Source organism: Vicugna pacos, chromosome 12, assembly GCF_048564905.1.
Source record: "Vicugna pacos chromosome 12, VicPac4, whole genome shotgun sequence".
NCBI classification, from domain to species: domain Eukaryota; kingdom Metazoa; phylum Chordata; class Mammalia; order Artiodactyla; family Camelidae; genus Vicugna; species Vicugna pacos.
Window position 1 is genome coordinate 331,041 of NC_132998.1, and position 16,350 is coordinate 347,390.

Genomic DNA, 16,350 nt, shown 5'->3' on the forward strand with positions numbered 1-16,350 from the left:
GAGAATGTCATTCTAAGTGAAGTAAGCCAGAAAGAGAAAGAAAAATACCATATGAAATCGCTCATATGTGGAATCTAAAAAACAAAAACAAACAAATAAACCAAAAAAACAAAGCATAAATACAAGACAGAAATAGACTCATAGACATAGAATACAGACTTGTTGCCAGGGGGACGGAGGGTGGGAAGGGATAGAATGGGATTTCAAAGCTGTAGAATAGATAAACAAGATTATACTGTATAGCACAGGGAAATATACACAAAATCTTATGGTAGCTCACAGAGAAAAAAATGTGACAATGAGTGTTCATATGTCCATGTATGACTGAAAAGTTGTGCTGAACACTGGAATTTGACACAACATTGTAAAATGATTATAAATCAATAAAGAAATGTTTAAAAAATAAAATAAATCTTTAAGCCGTTTTGAGTTTATTTTTGTGTATGGTATGAGGGAGTGTCCTAACTTCATTGGTTACATGCTGCTGTACAGTTTTCCCAACACCACTTGCTGAAGAGACTGTCTTTTCTCCATTGTATATTCCTGCCTCCTTTGCCAAAGATTAATTTAACTGTAGGTCTGTGTGTTTATTTCTGGGCTCTCTATTCTGTTCTATTGATCCATATGTCTGTTTTCATGCCAGTACCACAGTTTTTATTACTGTAGCTCTGCAGTATTGTCTGATGTTTGGGAGGGTTATTCCCCCAGCTTCACTATTTTTCTTCAGTATTGCTTTGGTAATTCTGCATCTTTTATGATTCTATATAAATTTTAGGATTATTTGTTCTAGTTTTGTAAAAAAAAATGTCCTGGGTAACTTGATAGGGATCACATTAAATCTGTAGATTGCCTTAGGCAGTATGGCCATTTTAACAATATTAATTCTTCCAATCCAAAAGTATAGGGTATCTTTCCATTTCTTTAAGTCATCTCTAATTTCTTTAATCAATGTTTTGTTGTTCTCCATGTATAAGTGTTTCAGCTGCTTGGTCATATTTATTCCTAAATATTTTATTGTTTTGGATGTGATTTTAAAAGGGAGGTTTCTTTACTTTCTTTTCCTACTATTTCATTGTTAGTGTAAAGAAATGCCACTGATTTGTGCGTGTTAATGTATCCTGCCACCTTGCCGAATGTTTTTGTAGTTCTCTGTCCTTCTTGTTTTATACTTTTCCCTTATGGTTAGTTGATTTTTCTTTATTGTTATAGTTGTGTTTCTCTCACTTGTTTTTGCGTATCTGATTGTTTTTAAGTAATTATAATTTAAGGTCATATAATTTCTAAAAGGTCTACTGTTTTACTCCCCCCTCTTTGTTTTTTTGGTTTTGATTTTATTTTTTACATCCTCATGTGCGTCGTATAAGTGTTTACTGTAATTACAGGGTTTTTTGTTTTGTTTTGTTTTGTTTTACAATTTTTGTGTTTTAGTCTTTGTAGTGGCTTATTTAAGTGGTTGATTCACAGCCATTTCTCCATTTTTGCCTTTAAAGTGAGACTTCCCCCTTAAAGTGAGACTTCCCCCTTCACACAAGTTCTTATTTCTTGTTCTTTTTCACATAAAGAAAATCTTTTATTGCTTTTTTTTAAACCTTTTTTATTGAGTAATAGTCATTTTACAATGCTGTGTCAAGTTCCAGTGTAGAGCACAATTTTTCAGTTATACATGAACATACATACATTCATTGTCACATTTTTTTTCACTGTGAGCTACCACCAGATCTTGTATATATTTCCCTGTGCTATACAGTATAATCTTGTTTATCTATTCTACATTTTGAAATCCCAGTCTGTCCCTTCCCACCCCCCACCCCCTTGGCAACCACAAGTTTACATTCTATGTCTATGGGTCTGTTTCTGTTTTGTATTTATGTTTTGTTTTTGTTTATGTTTTTGTTTTGTTTGTTTGTTTGTTTAGATTCCACATATGAGCAATCTCACATGGTATTTTTCTTTCCCTTTCTGGATTACTTCACTTAGAATGACATTCTCCAGAACATCCGTGTTGCTGCAAATGGCGTTATGTTGTCGATTTTTATGGCTGAATAGTTTTCCGTTGTATAAATATACCACATCTTCTTTATCCAGTCATCTGTTGATGGAAATTTAGGCTGTTTTGATGTCTTGGCTATTGTAAATAGTGCTGCTATGAACATTGGGGTGCAGGTGTCTTTTTGAAGTAAGGTTCCTCCTGGGTATATGCCCAGGAGCAGAATGACTGGGTCATGTGGTAAGTCTATTCCTAGTCTTTCGAGGAATCTCCATACTGTTTTCCGCAGTGGCTAAGAAAACCTTTTATTACTTCTTGTAAGGTCAGTTTAGCATTGATGAACTCTCAGTTTTTGCTTATCTGAGAAGCTCTTTAACTGTCTTTTAATTGTGATTAATAACTTTGCTGAGTTAGGTGACCTAGATTCTAGGTTTTTCCCTTTGAGTACTTGGAATATATCATGGCTATTCCTTCTGGCCTGCAATGACTGCTGAAAACCAGCTGAAAGGCTTCCATGAGCTCACCTCTCCTCGTGACTACAGTGAAACCACAACTGACTGCTAAACAAGCATTGAAAAAAAGAGTAGAACCTAGCAAAAAAGATCTTCAACTGGAAACATAATGAGGGAACCACAGCAGGATGGTAGGAGGGGCATCCTTATGATACAATGAGGCCCCATACCCCCTGGGGTGGGCTTATCCACAAGCTGAAGAATAAATCACAAAGACCCTCCCACAGGAAAGAGTTCTAAGCCCCATGTCAGGCTTCCCACCCCGAAGTCCCGGCATTGAGAGGAGAAGCAGACCCCGGGACATCTGGTTTTGAAGGCCAGCAGGGCTTAGCTCTAGGAGCCCCATGGGACTGGGGGAGACAGAGACTTCATTGTCTTGGGAAGCATACACACAATCTCATGTGCACCAGGTTCAAGGGCAGAGGCAGTGATTTCATAGGAACCTGGACCAGACCTGCCTGCTTGCTTTGGAAGGTCTCCTGGGGACATAGAGGAAGGCTGTGGCTCACCCAGGGGGCGTAAAAGCTGATGGCTGACATTCTGGGCATGTTCATCTGTATGAGCTTTCTTGGAAGTTGACATTTTGATTGGATCATTAGCACCAAAACGTAGCCCCACCCAACAGCCTGTAGCGAAGCCTCAGGCCAAACATACTGGGTGGGAACACAACCCTACGCATCAGTGGACTTTCTGAGACAAGTACACCTCTATACACAGCCCTACCCACCAGAGGTCCAGGAACAGGCTTCACCCAGCAGTGGGCAGGCCCCGGCTCCTCCTGCCAGGAAACCTGCATAAGCTTCTAGTCCAGCTTCCTCTAGCAGGGGCAGATACCAGAAATAAGAAAACAACAATCCCACAGCCTGTGGAAGGAGCCCACAAACACAAAGCAGATTCTACACTGGGACTGGCTGGACCCTGGCCCTTGGGTGACAAGAGAGGAGTGTACTCCTCAAACACATAGGATATCTCCCACAGAGGGCCACTTCTCCAAGGTTGAGAAACATAACTAACCTACCTAAAAAAATACAGATAGAAAGACAAAATGAGGCGGCAGGAGAATATCTCCCAGGTCAAGGCACAAGATAAAATCCCAGAAAAAGAAATAATGTGAGGAGATGGGCAATTTATCTGAGAGTTTTAAGTAATGATGGTGAAGATGTTTAGAGAACTCAAGGGGAGTATAGATGCACAGAATGAAGTTTTTAACAGAGTTGGAAAATACAAAGAATACCCAAACAGAATTGAATAAGATCACTGAAGTGAATAACACACTAGAAGGAACCCAGAACAGACTAAATGCGGCAGAAGAATAGATCAGTGAGCTAGGCGACAGGTTAGTGGAAATCACTACTACAGAGAAAAAAGAAATGAGAATGAAAAGAAATGAGGATAGTTCAAGAGAACTCTGGGACATCATGAAGTGCTCTAATACTCACATTATAGGAGGCCCAGAAAGTAAAGAGAGAAAGGACCTGAGAAAATTTTTGGAGAGATAATAACCAAGAACTTTCCCAACTTGGGAAAGGAAATGTCGCCCAAGTCCGGGAAGCACAGAGAGTACCACACAGGATCAGCCCGTAGAGGAACACACCAAGGCACATGGTCATCAAACTGACAACAGTTAAGGATGAGGAGAAAATATTAAAATTAGCAAGAGAAAAGCAACAAAACGACACACAAGGGAGCTCCCGTGAGGTTATCAGCTGATTTCTCAGCAGAAACTCTACAGGCCAGAAGGAAGTGAGTGGCACAACGTATTTGAAGTGATGAAAGAGAAAAACTTACAGCCGAGAATACTCTATCCAGCAAGGCTCTTGTTCAGATTTGATGGAGAAATCATAAGCTTCACAGATGAACAAAAGCTAAAAGGATTCAGCACCACTAAGCCAGCTTTACAGGAAATGTTAAAGGGCATTCTCTACTCATCAAACGACAAGAAAAGAGAACAAAAAGAAGAGCGAGAGGGGGGAAAAGGACATAAGATTGCTGTGGCTGTTTGGGGTCTTTGTGGTTCCCTATAAATTGTGGGATTGTTTGTTCTAGTTCTGTGAAAAACGTTGTGAGTGTTTTGACAGAGGTTGCACAGGATCTATAGACTGCTTTGGGTAGTGTGGCCATTTTGATAGTGTTGATGCTTCCAATCCAAGAGCAAAAGATATCTCCATTTCTTTGTGTCATCTTCAGTTTACTTCATCAGTGTTTTGGCAGTTTTCAGAGTATAGGTAACCTCCTTGGTTAAGTTTATTTCTAGGTATTTTGTTGGTTTTGATGCAGTGGAAATGTTTATGCCGGTTATAAAATTCTGGTTCTTGAAGTGAAAAGAAAAAAAAAAAGTGAATGAAAGGCTACCAATGGCAAAGTATCCTTCTGTTTTATGGATGAGTTGTATTCCATTACATATAAATGGTACATCTTCTTTATCCATTCATCTGTTGTTGTGCACTTGGGGTGCTTTGTGTCTTCGCAATTGTAAATATAGTGCTGCTGTTAATAGTGGGGTGTGTGTATCTTTTTGAATTAATTCTTATTTTGTGGTTGGCTTTATTCCTTTAATAATAACTATGTAAGGTTAAAAAGCTAAAGCTCTAAGCATTCTTAGCGACAATGAACAGTGCATATATGTAAATTGAAAACATATGTGCAGTAAAAACAGCTGATAGGCTCATGAGGGATTTCCTTTTCTGTGACACTTTCCTCTTTTCTTGCTGCCTTTAGAATTCTGTCATCTTTAAATTTTGCTTTCTGAGTAATGATGTGTCTTGGTGTTGGTCTGTTTGAGCTGATCCCATTAGAGACTCTCTGATTCCTGTGCCTGGGATATCTGTTTCCTTTTTCAGATCAGGGAATTTTTCAGCCATCATTTCTTCCAATGTTTTCTCAGCCTTTCTCTCCCTGCAGGAGAGACATAATGTGAGTGTTACTATGCTTGAGCTGTCTCAGAAGTCCTTTAGACTCATGTAACATGCTTTTTCTTCCTGCTTTTCTGATTGGATGTTTCTTATTATTCTATCTTCCGGATTGCTAATGGGTCATCTGTGTTGCCTGATCTTCTGTATTACCTGCAGTTCTTCTCTGACTTGTTCTTTTTTATATTTTCTAGTTCTTTTTAAAAATTCTCCCTGTGCTCATCTGTTTTTTCCCAGTGCAGTTATTCTTATTACAGTTGCTTTGACCTCTTTGTCATGTACATTATTTACCTCTTTTCACTATGGTTATTTTCTTATTCTTTTACTTAAAACATGTTTCTGTGTCTTCTCATTTTAGCTTGCATATATATCTCTGTGAAGCTAGGTGAAACAGTTACCTGTCCCAGAATTAGAGGTGTGTCCTTGTGTGAGAGCACTCTTGTGCAGTCTTCTCTGCCCAACGGGTTTGTTGGGAAGAGTTGGACCTGAAGTGATCCTGGGCTGCCATCTTCCCCTGGGAAATGCTGGCAGCCCCTGCAATGGGGGTGGCAGGGCTGGAGTCAGAGGGACTGGAGCCAGTTTCAGGTTAAAACAGGGGCTTTTCCTCTGCTCAGTGACTGTTACAGCTCTGTCAGGGGTGGCACAGGGTCCTATGGGGCTAGAGCAGGATCTCTGTGGTGTTGGGTTCTCCTGGGTGTGATGGCAGTTTCTGCTTTGGTTTGGGATGTAGCTGAGGCCTGAGGGCTTGCAGTGGCCCTTCTGTACTGGTTTTACCTTTTCCCTAGTGTGCACACCTTAGCTAGAGGGTGGATCAGGGCCAGAGAGATTGTGGCCGCAGCCCTGAGCTGGCCCCACCCCTTCAGGCATGCACAGGAAAGTGAGTTCTGGGGATGGCAGGCTCTGCCCTGGTGCTAGTGCTGTTCCCTGCAGAGTGTGTGCGGGGACACTCTAGCTGGCCGTGACTAACTGCCTTTTCAGAGGCAGGGCCACACCCAGGCCAGCGCCACTTTCTCCCATGGTGTGCATTCTCACTGGCAATGGGAGCCTCCGCCTAAGTGCGGAGCAGCATCAGAACACGGAGAGCTGGAGCAGGAGCCTGGGGGAGTCCAGGGGGCCTGCCTGAGCCACCCCTGCAAGCCAGCCAGAGCCCCAGGCAGTGTTCAGCGTGCTGTGTCCCTGCTGTGACGGGGAGTCCGTGAGTCTCTGCACAGCTCTTCAAGAGCAGTCTCAGATTCTTACAGCGCTCCAGCAAGCCCTCTGATTTTCACCCAGCTGAGGGGGCTCATAGTCCCAGTGCTGGACCCCGTGCCTGGGTGCCTGATGCATGGTTCAGACCATGACGTAAGGTGCAGGTGGTTGTCAGGGCTGGAGCACTGCTAGGACCTCACGCTGTCTGTACACGGATGCCCACATCTCCTAGTGTGTGTGGCTGGTGGAGGGCCTTGCGGGGAGTGGTTGTAAGTCTGTTTGGCACAGATGGGGCTCGTTGTGATAATTCCTCACAAAGATGGTTACAAGGACAGGACATGCTGTCTGGTTTTCCAAGGGCTTGAGTGTTATAATGTGTGATGTGCCCCAGCTGCCTGGTGTGAGCAGCATGACTGCAGGTGCTCTGGGTCCAGGAATGCGAACTCCAGTTGTGCTCTTGGTAACCAAAGGAGCAGGTCCTAAAGGTTCATATTTACCAAAAACGCTCTTACACGTCAGTCATGGGGAAACACCAGATTAACAAATGGATGCTGCTTGAGTTTAGCATTGAATTATTATAAAATGTAATGAACCTGTAAGGTTCTGGATCAAAATTAGTGCAGTGACAAGTGGAAGTGATCCAGGTAGTACGTACAAAAAGAAATGAAGTCCTGAATTTAATCATCTTGTCTGATTTTCTCAGTGAGTAGTAAATGATTAAGGTTTTGACTAATGTTGTTTTGATGAAATTATAGAATGTGATGAGTTGTGTGAAGTATGAAAGTCTAAGGATATTTGTAGTAAAATTAGCATTGTCATGATATAGTTCTGGGGGTTAATGATTCCTGGGATAGATGAAGTTGGCTGGCTACGTATGCTGGGGGAAGAAGACAGCTTGCTGATGCAAGCAGAGGCACTAACAGAGAGGAAGGCTAGTGAAAAGTGAAGGCTAGTGTCACTCAGTTGATTCAGGAAGAATGAGCTGACAAGGCTGGTTAATAGGCTGTAAGGTGTAGTAGTAATTCAGAAGATAAAATTTTTGATAATCATGTTAATGGTATTAATATGCTTAGAATAATGAGTGTTAGCCTTGAAGAAGGTTAAGACTTTGTACATAATCAGTACCATAGGCGTTGGATCCCACAGCTACTAATGATCGTCCTGGTGCAGCCTCACAGGTGGGGAGCACTGATAGTAGGTGTTATGGTAGCTGATGCAGAATGGGTGCTGAGCATGGTGACAGTTGCTGTAATGAGTAATGATGATATCGTGCCATCTAAGCGTAGTAATGAGGGTATTAAATGTGATTTACATATTAGTATCTATAAAGGACACTGTAAATGCCAAAATGATAGTAATGTAGACTAATGCCATTTGATAGTTATGAAGTTAATTATTTTATGAGTCAAGATAATGTTTTTGTTTCAACTAATTATCACACATTCATTCTAATCCTTTTTAATTCCCTTATAGGCTAACCTGATGGCTACTAGCAGTGAGATTACACTTTGTGCCATGAAGAGTTTAGTTTTTAGGTTATTCTCTTGAGATGCTCAGGGTAGGGGTGGGAGGAGGGCAATTTCTAGGTCAAATAACAGAGAAGTGGTGACAACTGAGAGTAAAAAAATGGAGAAGGTGGGCATGCTGACCATATAGAGTCACAGCCACATGTGTGGGCTTGGTTTTTCTGGATAGACACTTACTAGAGGCGGTCAGAGTGTGAGCAGGACAAGCTGTGAGTCTGGCAGTGCACTGGGGAGTGACGGCAGCACAAGCTTTATTGCTCTTCCTCCAGTTACACGGAAAGCCGTAGGTTGGAAGTCAGTTGTACTGTTTAAGTCTAAAGAATAAAATGCTCATCAATAGACAGTGACCTGTAGGAACAGTCACACTTTGTCTACAAAATGCTCTATCAGGCCGCTGATTGAAATCCAAAATGACTAGATGTAAAGGGAAATTTCAGTTGGTGTAGAAAACACAGAATGAGCAAAGCAGAGCCAATAGTTTTGTGTGGTCTGTGAAACCCTTTAGCCATGAAAGCTACTGAGCTAAAACTCCATCTGCGATTGTGAACTTTATATTCTCCTGAGGCTTGCAATAATAGAAAGTAAGTTCCCAGAGGAGCTGTAATGGCTCAGACGAAGTACCGTTTATGACTTCTTTCTGTTAGATGATGGTGAGCACAAGTGAGGGGAACTTCAGAGGCTCACAGAACTGAAGTATCAAGAAGCTGTCATGGGACCTGTGTGTGTGGTCAGTGTGGTGGTGGTAGGTGGTGTGTGCACATATTTTGATCTTTTTTCTGATCGGGGGGTAGATGGTCGTTTTAGGATCTGTGTGCGTTTGCCTGGAGTTGGGGTTCCTGGGGCCAGCTGGCGGGGCAGGGCTGGGGCCCAAAGCCCCAGATTAGTGTGAGGACCTCTCATTGGACTCCAGCAGCCACCCCGGGCACTTCATCCCTTCCTCACTGTCAGCAGTGGGCCACTTCATGGGGACAGAAATGAGGGTCTCTCTGAGTGGCAGGCCCCGTGTGCTCAGTATTTCTAGATTGAGTGAACACCCCCCGCATATCTAGACACCAGGTCTTCCCACTGCCCCAGAAGGGTTTCTCAGGCCCCCTCGCAGCCAGAACTGCCCCAAAGCACAATTTTGCTTCTGCCCCACCTGGGTAGTTTCTGCCTCCTTGGATCTGGGTGTATGTGAATCACCCAAGTGCAGTGTAGGGGGTGTGACAATATATAATTATAATTTATAGTTATATATATTTTTGGCAAAAGTAGTAGGGCTTATTTATATTCATGTATCGTATGTACTGAAAATTAATGTGTCATCTACAAGTGTACTACAGGTAAGGATGGCCATATGGCTGTGGCGATGTGATTAAGATGGTGAGCTGTTAAGATCTTCTCCGTCTTGTGGATATTCTGTGTGCCTTTTGTATGCAATGCTGAGTGAGGGGGAGTGAAGACCTCCCACTCTGCCTGTGCAGTTGGTTCCTCTTGGTTCTGTCATTCTTTCCCTCACGTTTTTCAGCTGCTGCCCATGGGAGACCCTGGGAATTTGGAGGAAGTGGAGGGAGCACCCAGCAGTAGGGGGCAGGGGACCTGGATTGGGCAGGACCAGAAAGCATAAGGTTGGAAAAGTTTGCAGAGAGGACCCAGGGTTGGATGGCAGTGGTGGGGGATCAGGTAGTGGGGAGCATTCTAAAAGTGACATCGCCCGGAATGTCCACTGTGAGGACCAGGGGCAGAGGCAAGTGATTGGTCGAGAGAGGGTATAAAGCAACAGGCATTGCCAAGGCAGCGTTCAGACAGGAGAAGGCTTGGAGGGAGGCGTCTTGTCCCTTCCAACTGCTCCTGAGCGTCCGCTTGACCTGCCGTTTGTTTTCCTGACCTGCTCCCTTGACTGAACCCTCCTTCCTCCCCTCAAGAGCTTGACTGACCCTCATCCTTTCTGTGACTCCCTTCCCCTCCCAAGTCCCCAACCCCTCTTCCTGTCACACTCCCTCCCCAACCCCTCCCCTCCCCTCCCCTCCCCATCCCTCCCTTCCCCTCCCCTCTCACCCCCCACCTCCTGCCTGGGTACCTCAGGGCCCTGAGAGGACCAGAACATGGAGGTGATGAAGCTGCTGTTCTGGCCCCACATGCTGGAGTATTTTGGATATGAAAACACATCTGTGAGTAAACATCAGACATTGGGTTTCCTCCTTTTTCCTGGGCTCCTTCACACTGTGGTTAAATCACTGCTTTCTCACGGGGTCCTTGGTGGAAACTCATCGTTGGTGCAGACCAAGGCCCTCAGGGCAGGTTTCTTGACCAGCCTGGAGCGGCCCTGGCCACCGGTGTCCTCATCAAGATCTGGGTCCTGTCACGACCTCTTGAACCAAACACAGCAGAGTTGACAGGATGAAACCTGAAATGGTTATTTTATTGCGTCAAAGAAGGAAATGTGAATGTACTAAAAGCCTTTGAATTGTATACCTAAAATGGGGGAATGTGTGAATTATATCTCAGTAAAGCTGTTTTTTAAAAAGTAAGAAACTCTTACTCACTAGAAGTCATAGATGCTCCCAGAAAGCTTGTCAGGATCCTGCTTCAAGCTGTGCACGTTGGGGCCCAGTCCCCGTGCGGTGCGCTGTCCTGTGTGTGCGCCCTTCCTGGTGGTGACATCTGGGAGCAGTGGTGTCTCAGCATTGGGTTGGTGCTGGTCTGTTAAACAGTGAAGTGTCATCTGTGCTTTCTGGTTTAACTTCTAGCAACTTTTTTTTTCTTTGAAGTGTATTCTTTTCAGGAATTTTAATTAACAAAAATATTCAATAGCCCTATAATTTAAAAAATATTTTTATTGAAGTATAGTCAGTTTACAATGTTGTGTCAACAGTTTACAACATTTTGTGTACAACAGAATGCTTCAGTCATATAGGAACATACATATATTTATTTTCATATTCTTTTTTTTATCAAACTACTACAAGATACTGAATATAGTTCCCTGTGTTGTACAGTATAAACTAGTTGTTAATATACTTTAGATTATTATCTGCGAATTTCAAACTCCTAATTTTTCCCTTCCCACCCTTTTTCCCCCTTTGGTAACCATAAGTTTGTTTTCTATGTCTATGAATCTGTTTTTGTTTTGTAAATAAGTTTGTTTGTGTTTTTTTTTATATTCCACATGTAAGTGGTATAGTATTTTTCTTTTACTTTCTGACTACTTGACTTAGAATGACAATCTCCAGGTCCATCCATGTTGCTGCCAATGGCATCATTTTATTATTTTTTGTGGCTGAGTATTCCATTACATGAATATACCACAGCTTCTTTATCCCATCATCTGTCGATGAACATTTAGGTTGTTTCCATGTCTTGGCTATTGTAAATAGTGCTGCTGTGAACATTGGGGTGCATATATGTTTTTGAATTAAGGCTCCCTCTGGATATATGCCCAGGAGTGGGATTGTTGGGTCATATGGTAAGTCTGTTTTAGTCTTTTGAGGAATCTCCATACTGTTTTCCACAGTGGCTGCACCAAACTGCATTCCCACCAGCAGTGTAGGAGGGTCCCTTTTCTCCACAGCCTCTCCAGCATTTCTCGTTTTGAGTGATGGACATCCTGACTGTTGTGAGGTGATACCTCATTGTAGTTTTGATTTGCATTTCTCTGATAATTAATGATATTGAGCATTTTATCATGTGTCTATTGGCCATTTGTATGTCTTCACTGGAGAATTGCTTGTTTAGGTCTTCTGCCCAATTTTGGGTTGGGTTTTTTTTTTTTTTCTTAAGTTGTATGAGCTGTTTATATAGTCTTGGAATTAAGCTCTTGTCAGTCTCATCTTTTGCAAATATTTTATCCCATTTTGTAGGTTGTCTTTTTGTTTTGCTTATGGTTTCCTTTAGTTAGGTCCCATTTGTTTATTTTTGCTTTTATTTCTGTTAGACTTCTAGCAACTTCTGAGTCATCCCTTCCCTTCTCATCTTGGAGGCTGCCCCCAGGGACTCTGTGTCCAACTAGGCAGATGGGAGCCCTGAGAGCCCAGCCAATGTGAAAATGAGTGGCTGCAGCCTGCTGGGATGTTTATAATGGGAAAATGCCTAGGAGCGACATGACCAGGAGGTGGACAAGTTGTCGTCCTTTCTTTACTGAAGTGTCCATGTGCAGAGTGAGTCCCCAAAGCAGAAAGGGTCCTACGTGTCCTTAGAATTGTCCAAATATAAAGAAAATTCAGGTACATACTGTGAAATTTTCACTCTCTCAGGAAAAAGCACCTCTACACCCCCAAAAAGAAAGACTGAGAACACCCCATGGACTTAAGTGGGTTTGTTCTGATGGGTGTGCACCAGATTCTTAGGGATCTGGAAAAATCGAGTGTCAGGAACACTTTGCACTGAGGCAGAATCATGCCACATGAACACTCCACCCAAAGAAGAGTCTGTTCTGTGTCTTCTGAGCCCGCGAAGGAGGGTGTTTCTAGGTCATCTTTGTTGGGATTTTTTCCCTCAAAGGGAATGAGGCTGAGTTCTCACAGGTTAGTCAAGCCCTCTTTCCCACCACAGCTTTGAGCATTTAGATAAACTAACTTGTCCTCTTCCTCCGTTGCTCATGGCCGCTGACAGGACCTGAGTCCACTGGCCCTGGTGGGTAGAATCTGGTGGGTAGAATCTGGGTAAGAGGCAGCTACTGACGCCAGCGCTCAGTGCCGCGTGTGACAAGCATGCCTGCGACGGAGGGGGTTTTACGAGTTAGTGACTAGATGCTGTTTGTCTCTTTGTGCCTTTGATCTGCATGTCTGTCCTTTGTGCTGAGACCCACTGCTCTCAGACAGCGGCTACTGAAAGACTGCATGTTTCGCACTAGCACACACTTTACTGACCTCAACTGTGAGAGCAGCTGACAATGACGTTACCGACTTCAGAGGCTGCTTTCTAGAGAGGTTTTATTTGCACAAAACGGAAGCTTGGTGTCTAGAGTCATACAAATTACATTGTGCATTTATCTCCTCCTACAATACTTAGAAATCAAGTTTTTGCAAAACTATGTGTTTGCCTTTTGTTTTGGTGACCATACATTCCAGAAATACAAATTAATTTTCATGGTGGCTGTTAATGGACGTAGGTGCAGTACTGTGAAATATGCATGTCAGTTATTTGTACTGATTATTTTGAATTCTGTTTTTATGCAACTTCATTCTTACAGTTTTAATCACATTATACAAGATTATCAATTATACAAATCCTTATTTATTTCAGAAGTCTGACATTACGTGCTCTGGTTCAGAATCAAAGTGAACATTGAAAGAAAACCTTCATAGTTTTTAGAAAATTGAGCTAAAATAAATCATTAATTTTTGCTGGAATAGTAATTTTGCCATTATTATGAGAGCAAGTCTGCTTTCTCACTCATGTCCAATCTATAAACATACAAATACATCTCTGTATATCTCTCTGTATTTTAACACGTATTTTCATTGCTATTTTTCTATACACTTTGGGTGTATTTTTGGCGATACTTCATAGGGATTTATCCAGGTACTTCATGAACATATAATAGAAATGTAGGCTTCCCATGCCCTGTAGGTTTGTGTGTGCTGATTTTCAATTTCAAGTTGGCTTCTACATTCATAAGTTGAGTTCTGTTAACTATTTTTAAAATATTTGCAATGTATGTCAGCAAAGTCAAATCTCTAACATTTTGTAGATCAGGCTTTTCTCTACAGCTTTAGTGTGGTGTATTTACATGTAATATCAGCACCAGTGAATACAGTTTATTGATACTTGACACGTGTACACAGCAATGAAACTACCACCAAACAAAGGCAGCAAACACACCTACACTCCCAAGAGCGTCCTCCTGCTCCTTTTGAACTCGTGTCCCTTCTGTCCTCTCTGAGGAGCTACTTGAGGGTGTGGTTGAGGGTTTCTCAAGATGGTTCTCTGTGACAGATAGACTATGAATGTCTTTGAGGTTCCTCATTATCTCCAATATTATTTCAGGTCATCCACGCTCTGTCTGCCCTTTTCCATTCTGGGCCTGAGGTTTATGGAATTCTGTGGAAGGTTATTATTGTTGTTGCTGCCTTCTGGGGAGTTTTTGATTTTCTCGTTTTCATCTGGAGGACCATCCTCGCTGTGAGTATTACTAAAGTACCTGACAGTGTCCTTTTAATCACACCTAACAGGAAGTTTTATAGTCACTGGACATTTTATTTGCCTGCCTGGGCCAGAATCCAGGAGTCCAACCCTCTTCTTTGTTTCCTTGTAGATTACTAACTTGAACAGAAATTAGTATTGAAGTGGAAATTTGTTGCAAAATGCTATCTTTATAGTAAGAACTCAGTGAGCAAGACAACAATATAAGAAGTAGTAATGAGAAAATGACAATTTATAAACCCTTTTCTTCAGTAATGAAACAAAAATATTAAGTATTTGGTGAGCCCATCTCTCCCCACCTGCCCCTGCCTGTGTGTTGGGTGACAAGGGACAGGGAGGCTCAGTGTTCCCTGAGTGACGTGTGAAGTTAAGGGAACATTGCGATTTTGTTTGCCCCCCATGGGTGCATTCTTCCATAACCACGTTATTGCCACTGAATTTTCGACACTGTGATGATACTCCAATATCTTGGCAAGGTTAGGGGCTGGCCTCAGTCTCTGATCATCACTTAAAGTTTTGAATGAAGAAATATGTTTTAAGGGTCAGGAAAATGTGTCTTTACATGGTATTACAGTGGAGTCCTGCCTGGATCTTACTGAGCTGTAATTCCTCAGATGATGAGTCGTGTCTGAGTCAGGAAGCACTTCCTGCTTCTTGACAATGGTCGCTGTCTGTCCTGCTGCTGCTTTTGCTTTTACTACTGCCGTTGCTCACTTTCATTCTCGTCTCATGTCTCATTTGATGTCCATTTGTTTTTAGTGTTCTTGACAAATCTTATGATCTTGTATGTTACAATTGCTTATCGATTCGACAGTCAACTCTGTATACGGTTTCAGAAAAGCTTTCATTGAATGAAGTGGTGTATCTTAGTATAAAGACTTTGCCTTTATTTTTCTTGTAGTTTCTCCTCTCTCTCTCGAAGGTTATACAGCAGTCCAGGTTCTGGACTTCAGTGTGGATATTTGGTTTGACCAAAAAAAAAAAAAATCAGATAAATGATGCGTTGGTGTATTTACAACAACATATTATGAAAATAAAATAGTTCAGTGTTATCAAACATAAATATGCATTATGAAAATTAGATTGGTGTGTAATAGAATTTTAACAGATCTTTTGTTCTAGAATAAGATATTTACCATTGTGCTCTCTATCAGAAATGGTGAGTGAAAGATCCTGCCTTAAGTAGGAAATGCTGATTTTTCCTGATTTTTAATCATATGAATTGTTAATGCTGAACAAAAATGATAATTGTAAATTCAATGGATTACTGTTTTGCTAGTTTACTAGAAACTATGTATTTACTAATTATATAGTTTGACATCAAATTTAATGTTTCTTCCTCTCCTAGGTAAAGCCTCCAGTGTATCAAGGTAAGATACTAGGGTCTACTTTTCTTTGTAATGTTTTCTCAGTATCAGGATTTGATGTGGGTTTTAATTCAACTAAGAGTAAACACAATGACTTCTAATGTCAGACTTCTTAACTCTTGAAAATTTTACTCCTGGGATGGTGTCTAAATGACACCATAGAGGAAGTTGGCATCTATTGAGATAAGAGACCAGGAGAGTCTGAGGAGTAGGGAGACTAGGATGAGTTTAATTTTGCATAGAAACCTTTAGGAAGCAGGTGAAGAGAAGAGCCTAATGTTTGGAGTGAGTACCTGCCCTGACCTGGTCCTTGGTGAAAAGGAAAGACACTGAAACACTGCTTCAGCCTGTCAGGACTCTTCAGACTGAGGGAAGGATGCAGATGCAGCCAGGCATGTGTGTCACAGCCAAGGGGAGACCACACTAAAGCTAAGAAGTTAATTACACGCATAGTGCCAGCCAGATACGTTTCTGCTGCTAATTGGGATAATTCGATTCTACTGGGTTTTCCTACCAATATGAGAGCTTGATTTGTCTCCTTTTAGTTACTTTAAAGCAGATAACTGAGAAGATCAAGACTGTTGAGAAAGAAAACAGAAAGCTTGAGGAAAATCTATCAGCTTGGGAGCCGAAGGTATTATTGTCCTTTTGATATTTTTTGTGATTTCACCTTCAGTTCCTTCCCCCTCTGGTAGTTCAGTTCTTTGGCTCTCTTTTCTTTCATCCTGCTGTCCATAT

At 42.0% G+C, this 16,350-nt stretch overlaps 1 protein-coding gene and 1 long non-coding RNA gene across 2 annotated transcripts in view; one reads left to right on the forward strand and one right to left on the reverse strand.

Moving 5' to 3' along the window:
• Nucleotides 1–16,350, forward strand: part of LOC116277384 (uncharacterized) — a 62,567-nt gene that overhangs the window by 28,874 nt on the left and 17,343 nt on the right. Inside the window, exons 7-9 of the mRNA XM_072973833.1 lie at nucleotides 14,090–14,224; nucleotides 15,594–15,615; nucleotides 16,158–16,246. Of these exons, the coding sequence (XP_072829934.1) occupies nucleotides 14,090–14,224; nucleotides 15,594–15,615; nucleotides 16,158–16,246 (246 nt within the window). The remainder of the gene's footprint in view (nucleotides 1–14,089; nucleotides 14,225–15,593; nucleotides 15,616–16,157; nucleotides 16,247–16,350) is intronic.
• LOC140700338 (uncharacterized) lies at nucleotides 10,272–10,803 on the reverse strand. The gene is made up of 2 exons (XR_012078756.1): nucleotides 10,648–10,803; nucleotides 10,272–10,508 (listed from the first exon to the last, which is right to left on the reverse strand). It is a non-coding gene; the product is annotated as an uncharacterized lncRNA (long non-coding RNA).